The sequence below is a fragment of the Callospermophilus lateralis genome, chromosome 11 (assembly GCF_048772815.1).
Source record: "Callospermophilus lateralis isolate mCalLat2 chromosome 11, mCalLat2.hap1, whole genome shotgun sequence".
Taxonomy (NCBI): domain Eukaryota; kingdom Metazoa; phylum Chordata; class Mammalia; order Rodentia; family Sciuridae; genus Callospermophilus; species Callospermophilus lateralis.
The window spans coordinates 55,810,644-55,825,350 of NC_135315.1; the positions used below are offsets into that span (position 1 = coordinate 55,810,644).

At 43.0% G+C, this 14,707-nt stretch overlaps 1 protein-coding gene across 2 annotated transcripts in view; it reads left to right on the forward strand.

The window, feature by feature from the left end:
- Arhgap44 (Rho GTPase activating protein 44) overlaps positions 1 to 14,707 on the forward strand; it is a 172,662-nt gene that overhangs the window by 138,073 nt on the left and 19,882 nt on the right. For both annotated transcript variants that reach the window (XM_076869168.1, XM_076869167.1), the window contains exons 11-16: positions 1,522 to 1,633; positions 2,014 to 2,095; positions 6,642 to 6,722; positions 9,730 to 9,843; positions 10,435 to 10,526; positions 12,159 to 12,339. In XM_076869168.1, coding sequence (XP_076725283.1) covers positions 1,522 to 1,633; positions 2,014 to 2,095; positions 6,642 to 6,722; positions 9,730 to 9,843; positions 10,435 to 10,526; positions 12,159 to 12,339 — 662 coding nt within the window. The remainder of the gene's footprint in view (positions 1 to 1,521; positions 1,634 to 2,013; positions 2,096 to 6,641; positions 6,723 to 9,729; positions 9,844 to 10,434; positions 10,527 to 12,158; positions 12,340 to 14,707) is intronic.

Genomic DNA, 14,707 nt, shown 5'->3' on the forward strand with positions numbered 1-14,707 from the left:
TATATATAGTAAGAGATTAGCAGCAACAATAATATACTAGAACACTTGTAACAACATATCATAATAAGCTATTCAAATTATAAAAATGAGTTATTTATTTCTATAATTTTCCATTTAGTATTTTCAGACTGAAGTTGACCAAGGATAACTGAAACTTACTGAAAGTGAAGTTGCAGGTAACGGAGGGTTACTGTATTTAACACTGTCCACCACCCAGTACTGCTGGCTCTTCTTACATGGCTATGGCATAGTGTTGTGAGAGTCTAAACCTCTCCTTAAGTGTATTTTGTAGCTTGGTCTCTTGGTCAGAGTAGCCTTATGGACACATTAGTCCAAACATATTTGCATAACCTCTTCACATATATGCCAAAGAGCCTTGAACGCTGATTTATCTGACACACCCTCCACTAGGAAGGGAATTAGCCATCTTAGTAGGCCAGAAACTCAGTATTTCAGACTGAACATTTTCTTCAAAAGGAATCTGGAAATCTGAGTGACCATAAAAGTTTGAAGGAGCAAACAAGTGCATTCTGCCAGCTTGTTTCTCAGCCTGTAGTTTGGGTCACAGAATGGAGGAAGCTCTTGAGAACAGTTGATGCATGCCTATAATCCTAGCAGCTCAGGGGGCTGAGATAGGAAGATTGAAAGTTTGAGGCCAGCTTCAGCAATTCAGTGAGACCCTCAGCAACTGAAGGAGACCCTGTGTTGAAATAAAACGGGCTGGGGATATGACTTAGAGGTAAAACATTCCTGGGTTCAATCCCCAGTACCAAAATAATAATAATAATAATAATAATAATATTATTATTATTATTATTATTATTATTATTATTATTATTATTATTATTATAAAAATGCAGGAAGCTAACAAGTTGAAACAGAAACCACCAGGGCTTTCTGTCTAACTCACCTGGGACTTGGCAGTTCCTTTTCAGCGTTGACGGGCATTTGTGTTCTCTTCCGCACACTCTGCTCTCTTCTTTTCATGCCTAGCTTGCTTTGCTCTACAATGTGCAGAGGCTTATTTGAACGAAATGATGGTAATACCAAAGTAATGCTAATAATGGAACATGGAGGCTCCATCATACCCTGTCCCCAGTCTGCCCTTCCTCTGAGGACTTGGCAATTTGATTGTTCCTCGTGTGTGTGCACATTCACCCACACCCCTCATAGACCTTTTCTCAGCCACTTGTTAGATCTCCACGTCTGACCAGGTCTCAGTTCTTCTCAGGACGTATCTTAAGTGTACAGGAACAACAGTTTGAGTGTTCAGGGTTCTATTGGCCAACGGATACTTCCCGAATCAGTATAATGAGCCACCCTGACATCAGGCAGGAAAAGAGCACAGTGTAAAGTTAGATCCAGTCCCTACTCTCAAGTTGCCTACGTCTGCAGGAAGAGACCTAAAAAAAAGGGGCAGAAACAATATGGGAAGCTGGTGTTAGAAGGATGCACCTTGGAGGTTTTGCGCTTGTACCTTTGACTTGCCAACTGTCCGCTAACCCTCTGTTCTGTACGTAGGGACTCTTCCGAGTAGCTCCCTCTGCTTCCAAGCTGAAGAAACTGAAAGCCGCGCTGGACTGCTGTGTGGTGGACGTGCAGGAGTACTCGGCGGACCCCCATGCCATTGCAGGTGGGCACCCACAGACTGTTGGCAGGATGCTCCCAGCAAGGCCGCATAGGGAAGGGGTGAGCATGCAGAGGGTGTGGTTACATGTCAAGGACACTCCAGCCCAGGCCTTTCCAATAGGCTTCATTCACATGTGTCCACTCAGGGCCCAGTTTCAGGGCTGTTTGGCCCCTTGAAGGAAGGCCTCCTACTATTCTAAGAGAAGATGTAGTGATGTGGGAAGTAAGGGGGACAATGTGACTGAGAGCTCTGGGTCTGTTCGTGTGAGTAGCCTCTGTGTGGTCTTGTATTGGTCAGGGAGCCGGTCTCCAGAGACAACCCACATGGGTACTGCAGGCTGCCAGGTCATAATGGCTTATTGTCATTCTTATATCTACACTCAGGAGCTTTGAAATCTTACCTCCGAGAGTTGCCAGAACCACTCATGACCTTTGAACTCTATGACGAGTGGATCCAGGCGTCCAAGTGAGTACCTTGTGTTGCACCATCTTGTGGGTCAGAGTTTGTGGGGATGTACAGTCATCCCTTGGTGTCTATGCTCAAGATCTGGGACCCCAGAGGCTCAAAGTTCCTTATGTAAAATGACTTAATATTTGCATATAACCCAGCACACTTCATCTTGTAGACTTTAAATCACTTCTAGATTACTTACAATACCTAATAAAATGTAAGCACTGTGTAATATTTTTTATTAACGTGTTGTTTAGGCAGTAAACAAGGGGGAAAGTCTGTGTACGTTCATACAGATGCAACCAAAATAGCCCTAACTGCATAGTACACTGTCGATGGCTGATTGACTACATGGATCTTGAACCAAGGAATACTGAAGGGTAGCTGTGTTTATTGAAGATAGGGAAGCATGTAACCTGGGATCTAGAAATTCCATTTCTAAATATCTATCATGAAGTCATTTTGCAAAGAGGCGTGTACAAAGATGTTGATTGCAGCATTATTTGGGATAACAGAAGCCCGGAAGTTAATTAAAGATTTAGTGGGCAAGGGAGGTGGGAGTCCTGACTACATAAACTATGGTGTGCATTTTCTGAAACCATTAGGCAGAGCTATTCATGCTGATATGAAAATATATGGAGATTTATTGTTGAGTGGAGTAAAGCAAGTTAATGAGGATACAATGTGATATTCTATTCTAAAAAAAATAAATACCCAACACACTCAATGGTACAATTTCAGGTATGCCTCGATATATGTGGAAGTGCACTAAAGAAGGTTCTGGAAGGGCTCGCTCGGGCAATGGCAGTGACCCCTGCTAAGAGTGCAGTAGGACACGAGAGTGACCATGGCAGTCTTTGCCCTCATCTGTGATAGGAATATTGCACCAATAACTAATAATAAAAAGGCAGAACAAGAGGGTAGTGGATGCTGTCTCCTGAGCATAAGCCTGAGGGAGCAGGCCTCAGCAAGGAGCAGAGAGCCAGGCCCCCAATGGTGGCAATGCCAAGCCTAGGGGCAGGGCCACCACCAGGTCACACACTATAGCTTCTCAGCGTGGCTTTGTTTCTTGATTCTTGCATTCTTTCCTTGGTTTATTGCTGCATTAGGATGTTACATGTTCTCTTTGGCTATCTCAAGAGCTGTCTCAAGCTAGGTGTGGCGGCGCACACCTGAAATCCCAGCAGCTCAGGAGGCTGTGGCAGAAGGATCTCAGGTTCAAAGCCAGCCTCAGCAACTTAGTGAGGCCCTGAGACACTCAGAGAGACACTGTCTCTAATAAAATATTTTTAAAAGCTGGAGATATGGCTCAGTGGTAAAGCAGTCTGGGGTTCAATTCTAGGTACCCAAAAACAACATCTCAAGTAAACACTGTTGAGAATTGGCACGGGAGTAAAGGTGGTGGGAGAATGGTAGAGATTGTGCAGTCAGAAGGCAGAAAAGAAGAGAAGAGTGTTTTATGAGAGCGAGCCTGGAGCAAATAGCTATCCTAGCAAGGTGGCCATGATTGGAAATGGTGTCTTAGAGATCTCTGGTCTTGGGACTTAGTCTCAAGGGCAGCCTGGGTCTTCTGTCAGAAAGAATCTGGTGTGTGTATCTGATACTGATGCACCTTCCCCTTCCACACATACTCTCTCTTCCCCCCACCCCCTCTGATGGATCTTTTTGTAAAAAATCTGACACACAATTGTATAGGATTATAGAATATAAGATGATGTTTTAATCCATGTATATATCATACAGTGATGAAAGCCAGGTAATGAGTATAACCATCACCTCCAACATTAATCATTGATGCTTCTACTTCTTAATGAACTGAGGGCCAGAAGAGACCCAGTGAATCTGGAAGTGAAGCCAGGCTTGAATGTGCAGAGCCAGAGGAAGCTTGCTTCAATCAAGTGACACAGTGTTTTTTTTTTTTTTTTTTTTTTGTTGTTTTGTTTTGTTTTTGGTGGTGCTGGGGATTGAACCCAGGGCCTTGTGTATGCAAGGCAAGCACTCTACCAACTGAGCTATATCTTCAGCCCCCACAAGTGTATTTTTTAATGCATTGTAAAAGGCTGGTCAAATCTGTGGTACTCTTATTGTGAAGACCAAGTGTTGGACTCTGTGAGGATACTAGTTATAATAAGTGGTATCATTTTTTTCTAGTGCTTATTAGAGGTTTAACTTTGCTTTAAGCCCATTATACACTTTTAAGTTCCTTAAATTTCACAGAAATTCTTATTAAGTGGTTTGTGCTATGTCCCCCATTTTACAGGTGAAGAATTTGAGGTATAGAATAGGTACATAGCAGCAGGCTACTTGCCAGCTAATGTATGGCAGAATGAAAATTTGAATCCATGGAGTCCAGTTCCAGGGTCCATGCACTTCCTATTTTATGCCTCTCTAAAGAAAGACTGGTCCCAGGAAGAAGTCAAGTGAGAACATATCATTTGCTGAAAACCATCCCCCCCCCCCGTTTTTTTTAAATCATGAAATATCCAAGAGATCTGGATGATGTGAAGCTAGAGAAAGGGAGGCTAGCTCAGCTCATCGCCACCTATCCGAGATGTTCTGCTTCTCACCTCATTCGCAGAGGTGGATCTCCATTAGGAAATAGGAATGATCCAGTGACCCGAAGTAGTCGGTGTCTTTGAACCTAGGGAAAAAGAACTTATTTTCACACTGGATTATAAACATGTCATGCTGAAGGCTCTTGGTGATGATGGTACCTTCCACTTAAGGTCACACCTTCTCAAGAAAGTCATTTTTGCCTGAAGCGATTGTTTCCAACCCTCTGTGTGCATCAGACTCTCCTGGGAAGCTTCTAAAAGATGCCGGTGGAGATTCAGGTGGAGATTCCTCTGGGTTCTGTGTTTCAAAGCTCCCAAGGCTCTTGGGTGGATAAACTTGACCCACCTTAACAGGGCATTGGACTGCAGGCAGATTCCTAAAATACAGTCGGCCAGGGACGGGGCATCTGGGAGTCCAGCAGAACCAAAAGTGGACTGGTTATCTCAAAGTGACATTCCTTACATGGTTAAAGCAGAGAGGACTTCTTTGTCATGCAGGCTGAGGAAAACGAGGCCTCTTCTGATTTGCTTGTTGTGAATCTTCTAATTTGGGAAAAACTAGTCTTTTTCAGAGTTCCATCTGATTGCATGGCACTTAAAACAAGTGACCTCCTTCTGGTTTGGTCTGGGCTGCTGTGGCCCAGTGCTCAAGGCTCCTCTAAAGTAGCAGCTTCCCACAAACTGTCACCTTCAAAAGGTCAAAGATTGGAAAAGAGAGTGAGGTTTGGTGCCAATGAAGATGCCTCAGCAAATGACAGAGGTGACAACAGCAGCCTGCAGATGGCTACTTAGCAATCATGTAGAACTTTGCATGAAGCAGTAGCAGGACCAGCTGCTTTGTACCGCTTCTCCTTTAGACCTCTGGTGCAGCTCTGTGAGCGAAATATTATTGTGAACCTGGTACAAAGGAGGAAACAAGGGCTCACAGAGGTTGGGGAGTTGGCACAAGATCACAGGATGGGGCTGGGTCTTCCTTCCCACGCAAAACCCCGCTTTGGCCAGGCTAGAGACCCGTGACAACTCCTTAACGCATCTTCTGTCACCTTTCAATTTCTGAATGGGACCTTTAGTTTTCACTGTAGTCTCCTGATTCAAGATCCTTGTGGAGAATGCCTGCCTCTTTCTTGGGGGCAGAAATGAGGAAAGTCAGTTTTCTCATCTCATCAACAGCAGGATCTTGGAGTACCCAGCAATGAAGTATGCAGGTGACAACCACACCTCGGCTGTGGGTCCCAGGTCAACAGGTTGGAGTTGGGCCTCACCCTGCTGCTATTTATCTTTCAGTTTTTCTTGAGAAAGGATTCTTTGAGCATAAAGCTTTTCTGACCATGTGGGTCTTGATGTAGATTTATATATAAAAAAAGTCATCTTTTAAATAATACATATTTATTGAATTCTAAGAGTAAATCATTTTTGCATAGTGAAAAAAGTCCTTCAGCTACTGGAAGTTATCTATTTCCTGAGTTATGTCTTGAAGGGTCAGATTTCTTCATGTCTATGTAATCTCCTTATTTACAGGTATTTTATTAAGGATCTATTATATGCCAGATGCATATAATAGGGAAATTAAGAAGCAATAATATCTTAATATAATATGCAGCATCATCTAAATACTTCACTATGCATTGAACTGGATGGCAGGCAGCCACTACAGTGTGCAGAGTTGGACTCCCTGACTGGTGTCCTGCGTCTCCTGACAACCCTGTAACCCTGTACTCCAGAGCAGGCCTCAGGCCTCTGTCCCATTCCCTTAACTACCAGCCTGGCATCCATTCACCACCATACAGAGGAAATTTTGTTGGACTAGTGCAGGCCAAGACAGAAGGATAACATAGAAGGCAAAATAATATTACCCAAACATTTTAAATAACAATACCTTGCTCTTACGGGTCAGTTACAGTAGTTAGCTCCTTCTTGTCCAATATGTGAATGACTGGTTAATATGATTGCCAATGGGGATTCATTGAATCATGCTCAACCAGTGGCTTTTCCTGTCATTTTCTCAGTATCCAGGAGCAGGAGAAGAGGCTCCAGGCCCTGTGGAATGCTTGTGAGAAACTGCCCAAGGCCAATCATAACAACATCCGGTAAGTGCGGGCTGGAGTTGTAGCTCAGTGGTAGGTTGCTTACCTTGCATGCGTGAGGCCCTGGGTTCGATCCTCAGCAACACATAAAAATAAATAAATAAGTCATATTCATCTACAACTAAATAAAAAAGTTAAAAAAAAAAATCCGGTGAGTGGGTTTGGAGACACAAGGATCAACTTATTTGAGCCTCAGATATGCAGTTCCCCGGGGAAAAGTCACAGTAACCTGTGTGCATAGCCTTTTGTGGTGTGTTGGCACACAGGGCCTCTTTTAAGCATCAACCTGTGAGGTAAGACAGAGATAGTTATTACCATTTTGCAGAGAAGGAAACAGGCTCACAGCCTCTATAGGGTGCTGGAGGCTATCTAACTAGCTATTGTCTATTGCACTCAAGTTCTTTGATTTGCAAGGAGTGAAGAAATCTGCACCCTAGCTTCAGATATTGGGAACTTATGGTAAAGGTGAAATGTTCCTGGAACCTTATAAGCTGACAACTAAATAGTTCCAACTAGTGCTGGAGCTGGCAGAGGCAGAGGTGTCCTTCAACTAGTCACAGGAAGAGGAGGCAAAGGAGAATATTATGCACCTTTCACTCAACCTTTCATTCAACCCAGATGTTTTCCACTTCTGCCTCTCACCTTGCTAGTACCTGGACTGGACTTCTCACCGTGCTGCAGATCTTCCCCCTTCCCCGGGCTTCTGCTTTCTTATCACAGTGTCTTGCCAGCACCCCTCCTGGCCTGCCACCTCTCTTCTGAGCTCCTTTGGATGCAGATTTTCAGCTTTAGGATCTGCAACCATCTGCCTAATTGTTTCTCTTTTTTCTTGCTAAAAATCCCACCAGCAGGGATAGGGTTGTCCCTCCCTAGTAGAGCACTTGCCTCGCACATGTGAGGCACTGGGTTCAATCCTCAGCACCACATAAAAATAAAGATATTGTGTCCATCTACAACTAAAAAAAAAATTAATATAAAAAAAAATCTCACCAGAAATCAAATAGTGGTTTCTCAAAATTAAACATACATGCTGGGCGTGGTTGACCCAGTCAGGAGGCTGAAGCAGGAGGATTACAAGTTTGAGGCCAATCTCAGCAACTTAGTGAGGCCTTAAGCAATTTAGCAAGACCCTGTCTCTAAATGAAAAATAAAAAAGTGAAAGGCTGTGACTCAGTGGTTAAGTGTCTCTAAATTCAATCCCCAGTACCAAAAAAAATTAAACATAGAACTACCATATGATCCAGCAATTCCACTTCTCGGTGTATACCCCAAAGAACTGAAAGTAGGGACTTGGTATTTGAATACCCAGGTTCATAGCAGCATGATTCACAGTAGTCCAAAGTGGAAGTAACCAAAGAGTCCACAGATCGATAAATGGATAAGTGAAATATAGCTTATACGTACAACGGGATATGAGATTCTGGTTCTTGCTACAACATGAATGAATCTTTGGTCTTGATGCTAAGTGAAAGAAACCAGTCACCAGAGGACAAAGGCTTATGATTCCCCTTATGTGAGTTACCTAGGGTAGTCAAATTCTTAAGACACTAAGTCAAATGAGGGCGGCCAGGGCCAGGGGCAGGGTCGAACGCTGAGGTTATTGTTGAATGGGTACCATTTTGGTTTGGGAAAATGAAAGAGTTCTGGAGATGGATAGTAGTGATGACCTGGTATCAGTGTGAATCTACTTAACCCCACTGAAATATATACCACAAATGGGTCTAAATGGTAAATAGTTATGTATGTTACTATAATTAAAAAGTCCCAAGATCAAAAATTAGATTGGTACTCAGCTTGCGTTGGTGACCACAGCCTGTGGATTGATGATCCTCAGCTTTCTATGTCCTGGTCTCTTCCTTTGTGGCCTCTTGGAGGGCATGAGGCCTGATGGGGAGAGGCTTTGGGTAGAGATAGCCCAGTGTCAGCATAGTGACGACATGGTAGGACTCCATGTCTGGTCCTCTTGACAGAAGACGTGTGGAAAACTTCCAAGGAAGTTGCTTCACTCTGACCTGAGCAAATCAGGATGAGGACCACAGCCTTTTGGAACCCAGAGTCTAGGAGGAAATGCAGGTTTTTAATGTGGTTTGCCAGAGCTGTTTTCTTGTGCTGAATTTGTGCTTAATTTCTTATTTTTTAAAAACAATACCTTTGCTGAAATGTATTCACACATCACTGTACCTTTTAATGTATGCCATGTTTAGGTTTTTAGTGCATTCAAAGAGTTCTTCAACTATCAATACTAATTTTAGAGATTTTTTTTACCACTCCAGAAAGAAACCCAGTTCCTATCAGCAATCACTTTTCATCTTCCCACTCCCCAACGCAGGGCCTGGCAACCACTGATCTACTTTCTGGGTCCATAGATTTGCATATTCTGGATATTACATATTATAGATATCATAATATAGTCTTTTGTATCTGACTTTTCCTTCACTTATTATGTGTTCACAGTTCATCCATGTAGTGAGATGTGTCAGTTCTTTATTTTTTTTTTATGGATGTATAACATTCCATATTTACCTCTTCATTCCTTGATGAACCTATGGTTTGTTTTCACTTTTGGGCTATTGTGAATAGTGCTACTCCATGCATTCATCTAACAGTTTATGTGTTGACATACTTCTCTTGGATATACCCCTGGGAGTGGAATTGCTGGATCACGTGCTAAGCCTGTGTTCATTATTTTCATCATTGGATCTTTCCAGAAAGCTTGACTAAGGGTAATTGCAGAGGACACCACCTCTCAGTCAGAAGGAAAGATGGAGAGTTTTTTCTGTCCAGTGTTCATTGAAACAGATGTTTAGCATCTCACCAAGTAAGATCTGAGTCTGTCTTGTTTTTGCAAAGAGAATACAGATTTCTCATTTCCTGATACATGATATGTCTTCATTATACTGCAGGATATATGAGTCTCGCTGTCAGTAAGATGTGCCCCTGGAGAGAAGTGTCGGCATACATGTCTGGTGTGGAGCCCTAGTTAAACGTGGCCCTTCTCATTTCTTTTCAGATACTTGATCAAATTTTTATCGAAGCTGTCAGAATATCAAGATATAAACAAGATGACTCCCAGTAACATGGCAATTGTCTTAGGACCCAACCTCCTCTGGCCGCAAGCGGAAGGGTGAGTGAAGGGAGGGGAGCCCTGTGGGCAGTGTGGCAGGGATGCAAGGGGGCATGCAGGGGCATTCCCAAGACCCTGGATCATCACCAGCCTCATTTATATTTCAAGTCCTCATTCTGTCACGGCCCACTTCCTGTATGGGGGAACGCACAGAGTTCTGCAGACCTCTCTCACTGATGGTCTCAGAGCTGTGGGTCCGAAGGAAGGGTCTTCTCCAAGTTAACCCAGGTCAGCATCAGCACGAAGGGAGGGAAGACGAGGGACATGATGGCACCAGGCAAGGATTCTGTCCAAGATTCAGAGGGATGGAGGGTTGTCTCCAAGGAGACCTCAGAGTTGGAAAGAGGAGGAACTCGGCAGTGATGTACCTCATGCTAAAAGTGCCTTCATGGGTGCTATTCATTTACCTGTGGTTGTCCCCATTCAGAAAGGTGAAGTGTCCTTCCTGAGGGAAAGCCAGCTCACAAACCTAGGCCTGCAAGGTTCCAGTCCAGGATCCCTTCCTGGGCTCAATAGCTAGAGGACCAAGGGTCCCTGAATCCTACCTTGGCTGGTGACCCCATCCTGCCCTCCTTTGCTCTGTGCTTGCAGAAACATCACTGAGATGATGACCACAGTTTCGCTGCAGATTGTTGGGATCATTGAGCCCATCATCCAGCACGCAGACTGGTTCTTCCCTGGGGGTACGTGGCGGCATTGGGTCGGGGGGATCAGAGGCGGGGAGCAGGGAGATCACTGTGAGTTCAGAACTCTTTGAAACCAAGGACCACGGCCCCCAGGGCTTTTGTTGGTTTTGCTTTTAATCTTTGCACACACACAACACACACACACACACACACACACACACACCTCGGTATTGGTATTGTCATGGCAGCTTCCTGTTCTCTTATCCATGCTGAGGGATGTTCTGGCATGAATGTATCTGCTGTGGGTGCCAACGAGGTCCATGGATTCTATTGATTTCATACCATGGTTCCTTCAGGTCTATGAATTATGGCCTGCCGGTTGCAGAAAGAGAAGAGAAATCCTTTTCTCCAAACCCTCAGGGCTCACAGATCATCTGGGTATTGCCCTTTCATTGCCCTAAGTTGTACCCTTTGAGTTGCCCCTTAGCATGTACAGATTTTTTTTTGGTGGGGGGGTGGGGGTGGGGTGGGGTAGGGGGCTAATTCAAAATTAGCTTCTCAAGGCAGCTTTCTAAGAGGGAATTTAAGACATGTCCTGAGCCATGGACGCATCACTGCCTAAGTACATGTCTTTCAGCTTTGACTGATATTTTTGTTTTTGTTTGTTTTTGGTACTGGGGGTTGAACCCAATGGTGCTCTACCACTGAGCCGCATCCTCAGCCCATTTTTACCTTTTATTTTGAGACAGAGTCACTGTGTTGCCCAAGCTCTGCCTCAGCCTCCCAAGTCACTGGGATTAAGGTATTCGTCACCGTATCTAGCAGTGGTGATAGTTTTAAAGAGAGAGCAATGGTTACATTAAATTTAGTGTTTACTGAGGAAAAAAAAAACAAAACAACTGATACTGTGACATTATGGGTAGTAAATATTAGGAGGATGCTTCTAGCTATGCAGCAACATCCACTAACTCAAGCAAAGGTGAACTCCTCTAGTCCTCAGAGGAAATCAAAGAAGTTTGGCCATCTTTCTTCTGCTGACCGTGTTTGAGTGGCTGATCTTCTGAGAGCTCTATTGATGGCACAAAGCTAGGTGAGGCTAGGAAGCGAAGATAAAGAAATAAAGGAAATAAGAGTCGAAGGCAACAATTCTTCACGTGCTGTGGATAAGCTGATTCATTACATCATGGACAGGCAGAATTGAGCAGAGCACATCCATTCCCACTGACCAAGAAAAAAATGTATCTCTTTGGGAACCAATAAATACCTCAGTGAAAATTCTTCCTATTTCTAACTTAAAAAAAAAAAAAGTATCCCGTTCAGTTTTATAGTAGGACTATATTATCATTTACAAATCTTAATATTGACTCTTTTTTCATGACCAATTTCAATGGCTAGCACTTCTCAAATAATAATAAATAAAAATAGCCGGGGTGGATGTTGCTGTTTTCCTGATTACATTAGGACTGCTCTAAAGCATGATGTTTGACTAAGCTGATTTTGTCTTTTTTGAGAAAGTATCCAAGGGCTTCTATTTTATTAAGTTTTGTTGGATTTTGAAAAAAGCACAAATGCACTTTTTTTTTTAAATTAAATGTCAGTCTACGTGACCACATGTATTCTCTTCTTTGTCCTATTAATAGGATAAATGATATTATTAAGGTGAGTATACCAATTCTCTCTTCCCTGCAGAGATAGAGTTCAACATTACAGGCAATTATGGGAGTCCGGTGCACGTGAACCATAATGCCAACTATAGCTCAATGCCCTCCCCAGACATGGACCCCGCTGACCGGCGCCAGCCCGAGCAGGCCCGCCGGCCCCTCAGTGTCGCCACGGATAATATGATGCTGGAGTTTTACAAAAAGGATGGGTATGAAGCTGTGTCCCTTTTTCAGTCTTGGGGATTGGGAGAGTTGCGGGGAGGGAGTGAAAGGTAAGGAAAGAAACAGGATTGACATAGGAAGTTGCACTTACTACCACATCTTGGTGACTGGTAGCAATTGAACCCTGACCTCATTCTTGAAACTGCGCTGTCTGGAATGGGTCTCTCTGGCTTGCCTCCCTTGTGGCCAGAGTTAAGTATAGCTTTCTTAGCTGACAATTGTGATCAGTATTGATTAGTTCTCATCAAAGAAATTAAAGTTGGTCAATAAGGATAATTTTTAAAAATACATAAGTATTTCATTTTGACTCAAAGTGTGTAAATGTGGAGCTGAGGGTTTAGCTCAGTGGAAGAGCATGTACTTATTAGCATGTGTGAAGTCCTGGGTTCCATCCCCAGCACCAGAAAAAGAAAAAAATGTGTAAATGTATATCACTTCTTGATTCTTTTGTGGCTTTACTTTGATTGTGTTACACTCTTCAGAAACATCCTTGCATAAATAATGCCTTTAATGCATAATTTAACATTTTCAGTTTCAGTCTCTTTAGAGAGAAAAACCTAAAATTTGGTGCATTCCAAGCATAAAATTTTTATAGGTTTTTGAGATTTTTTCCCCCCTGTCTTTTATATTTGACACCTATCTTACTTCAATGCAGTTCTTAATAGACTCATTAATGCATCCAACTTCACGTGTGAGAGTGCACAGGAACAACCCTTTTTACACTCAAATTAAATGAATTTACATAATATTTGACTAGATGATATGATTCTCGTAGCAAGTAAGATGGGCAGAAACAGGTTTTACAACAAGCTCTGATGAGTCATGGGAAGTACTAGCTCTGCCTTGGCAACCAAAGTCTGTGGCTGGATGAGAATCTGTAGGGCATCCTTGATGCAGAAGAAATGGGTTGCCTGGCTTGGTCAAGCAGGTCCAATGAGTAAACTTTGGCTGGGAATTTAAAATCACCACCACAAAATAAAATTTAGTAACTGCTCCTTCAGGATACATGGGAGCATAAAGCACTGAATGAGAGTAACAGAAATTCAGACAACAGCAAACATTCCCCTTTCTGATCAACTACCAGGTACCCAGAAAGATCTGTTTGAAAGGCAAATGGCCCAAAGGGATTAGGAGGGAAGGGTGAAAATCCTAGAAATAAGGAAATGTGGGGGTTTCCCTTTTCACTCCTATTTATTCCAAATGAGAGTTGGCACTGGGGACTGAAGTTGTAGAGGAGACCCAAGCCTGTGTCCTGGTGGAGTCTTGAGGGTGGCCAGTGTTACCTTGCTGATCAGTGACCTGTATGTGTGAGGCAGTGGGGGCTGTTTCTGTGCACATTGCTATAGTTTATTGTTCTCTGTTTAGCAGGGAGAGATCAAGTTCTTAAACATTCAAGGAAGGAAGGAAAAACTTCTTCAACCCAGAAAAAGGAGTGAAATTGGAATCTGGGAGAAGCAGAGGCAGAGAATTAGACAATGCACTGGAATTTATTTTTAAATCTCATTCTAAGTAGTAATTCAGTTCCTTCATGACATTCACTACATGAGGAGCTGCCCTTGAGGGTCAGTGCTTGTCTGGGCAGGGGATATAGAGAACACCTCAGATTTGGTCCTGGGTGTTTCTGCATCAACGAGGACTACTCTGTCTTGCCAGACCTGTTCTGATTCTATTTTCCCTAAAAAGCAATTCACATGTCTTCGACGAGGGAGTTAGCAAATCACCAGGATAGTCAAGTACCATTGGCCCCCTACAGACATGGGCAAATGCAAAAACATTAACAAAGTCCTCTTATTTCAGAACTTTGTAAATGAGATGTCCCTTCCGTGTGCCATTCTGATCTAAAGTTGAAATTGCCACTATCTACTCGGAGGGTCTAGGAGATGCACTATATAAATTATTGTTCTACATGAAGTAAAATATATTGTGTATATTTTGACATTGCATTTCACATGAGGTGGAGATCTTCCTGGTTTAGGGTAACCCTCAAAGAACTGATAGAGGCTAAGCCTTGGCATACCACGTGTGTGTGCCACATAATGATATTTCGTCTACGATGGACCACATGTATGACATGCATATCACCTAGAGACGTCATACCATCTTAGTTTGTGTAAGTACACTCCAGTTGCACAACAGTGGAATTGCTCAATGACAACAGTTCTCAGAACATGTACTGCCGTTCAGCAGCACATGACTGTGTGTGCTTTAGGATGTAGTGAACTTTTGGTGATCATTTCTAAACTGGCTTTCAGGGAACAAAAAACCCCAAATTGTAGGTTTTTTAGGGGAGAAGGAAATAATTTACATCGGTTGAATTCTTGTTTTAGCAATGTTAGGGAAATCCTCCATATTTCT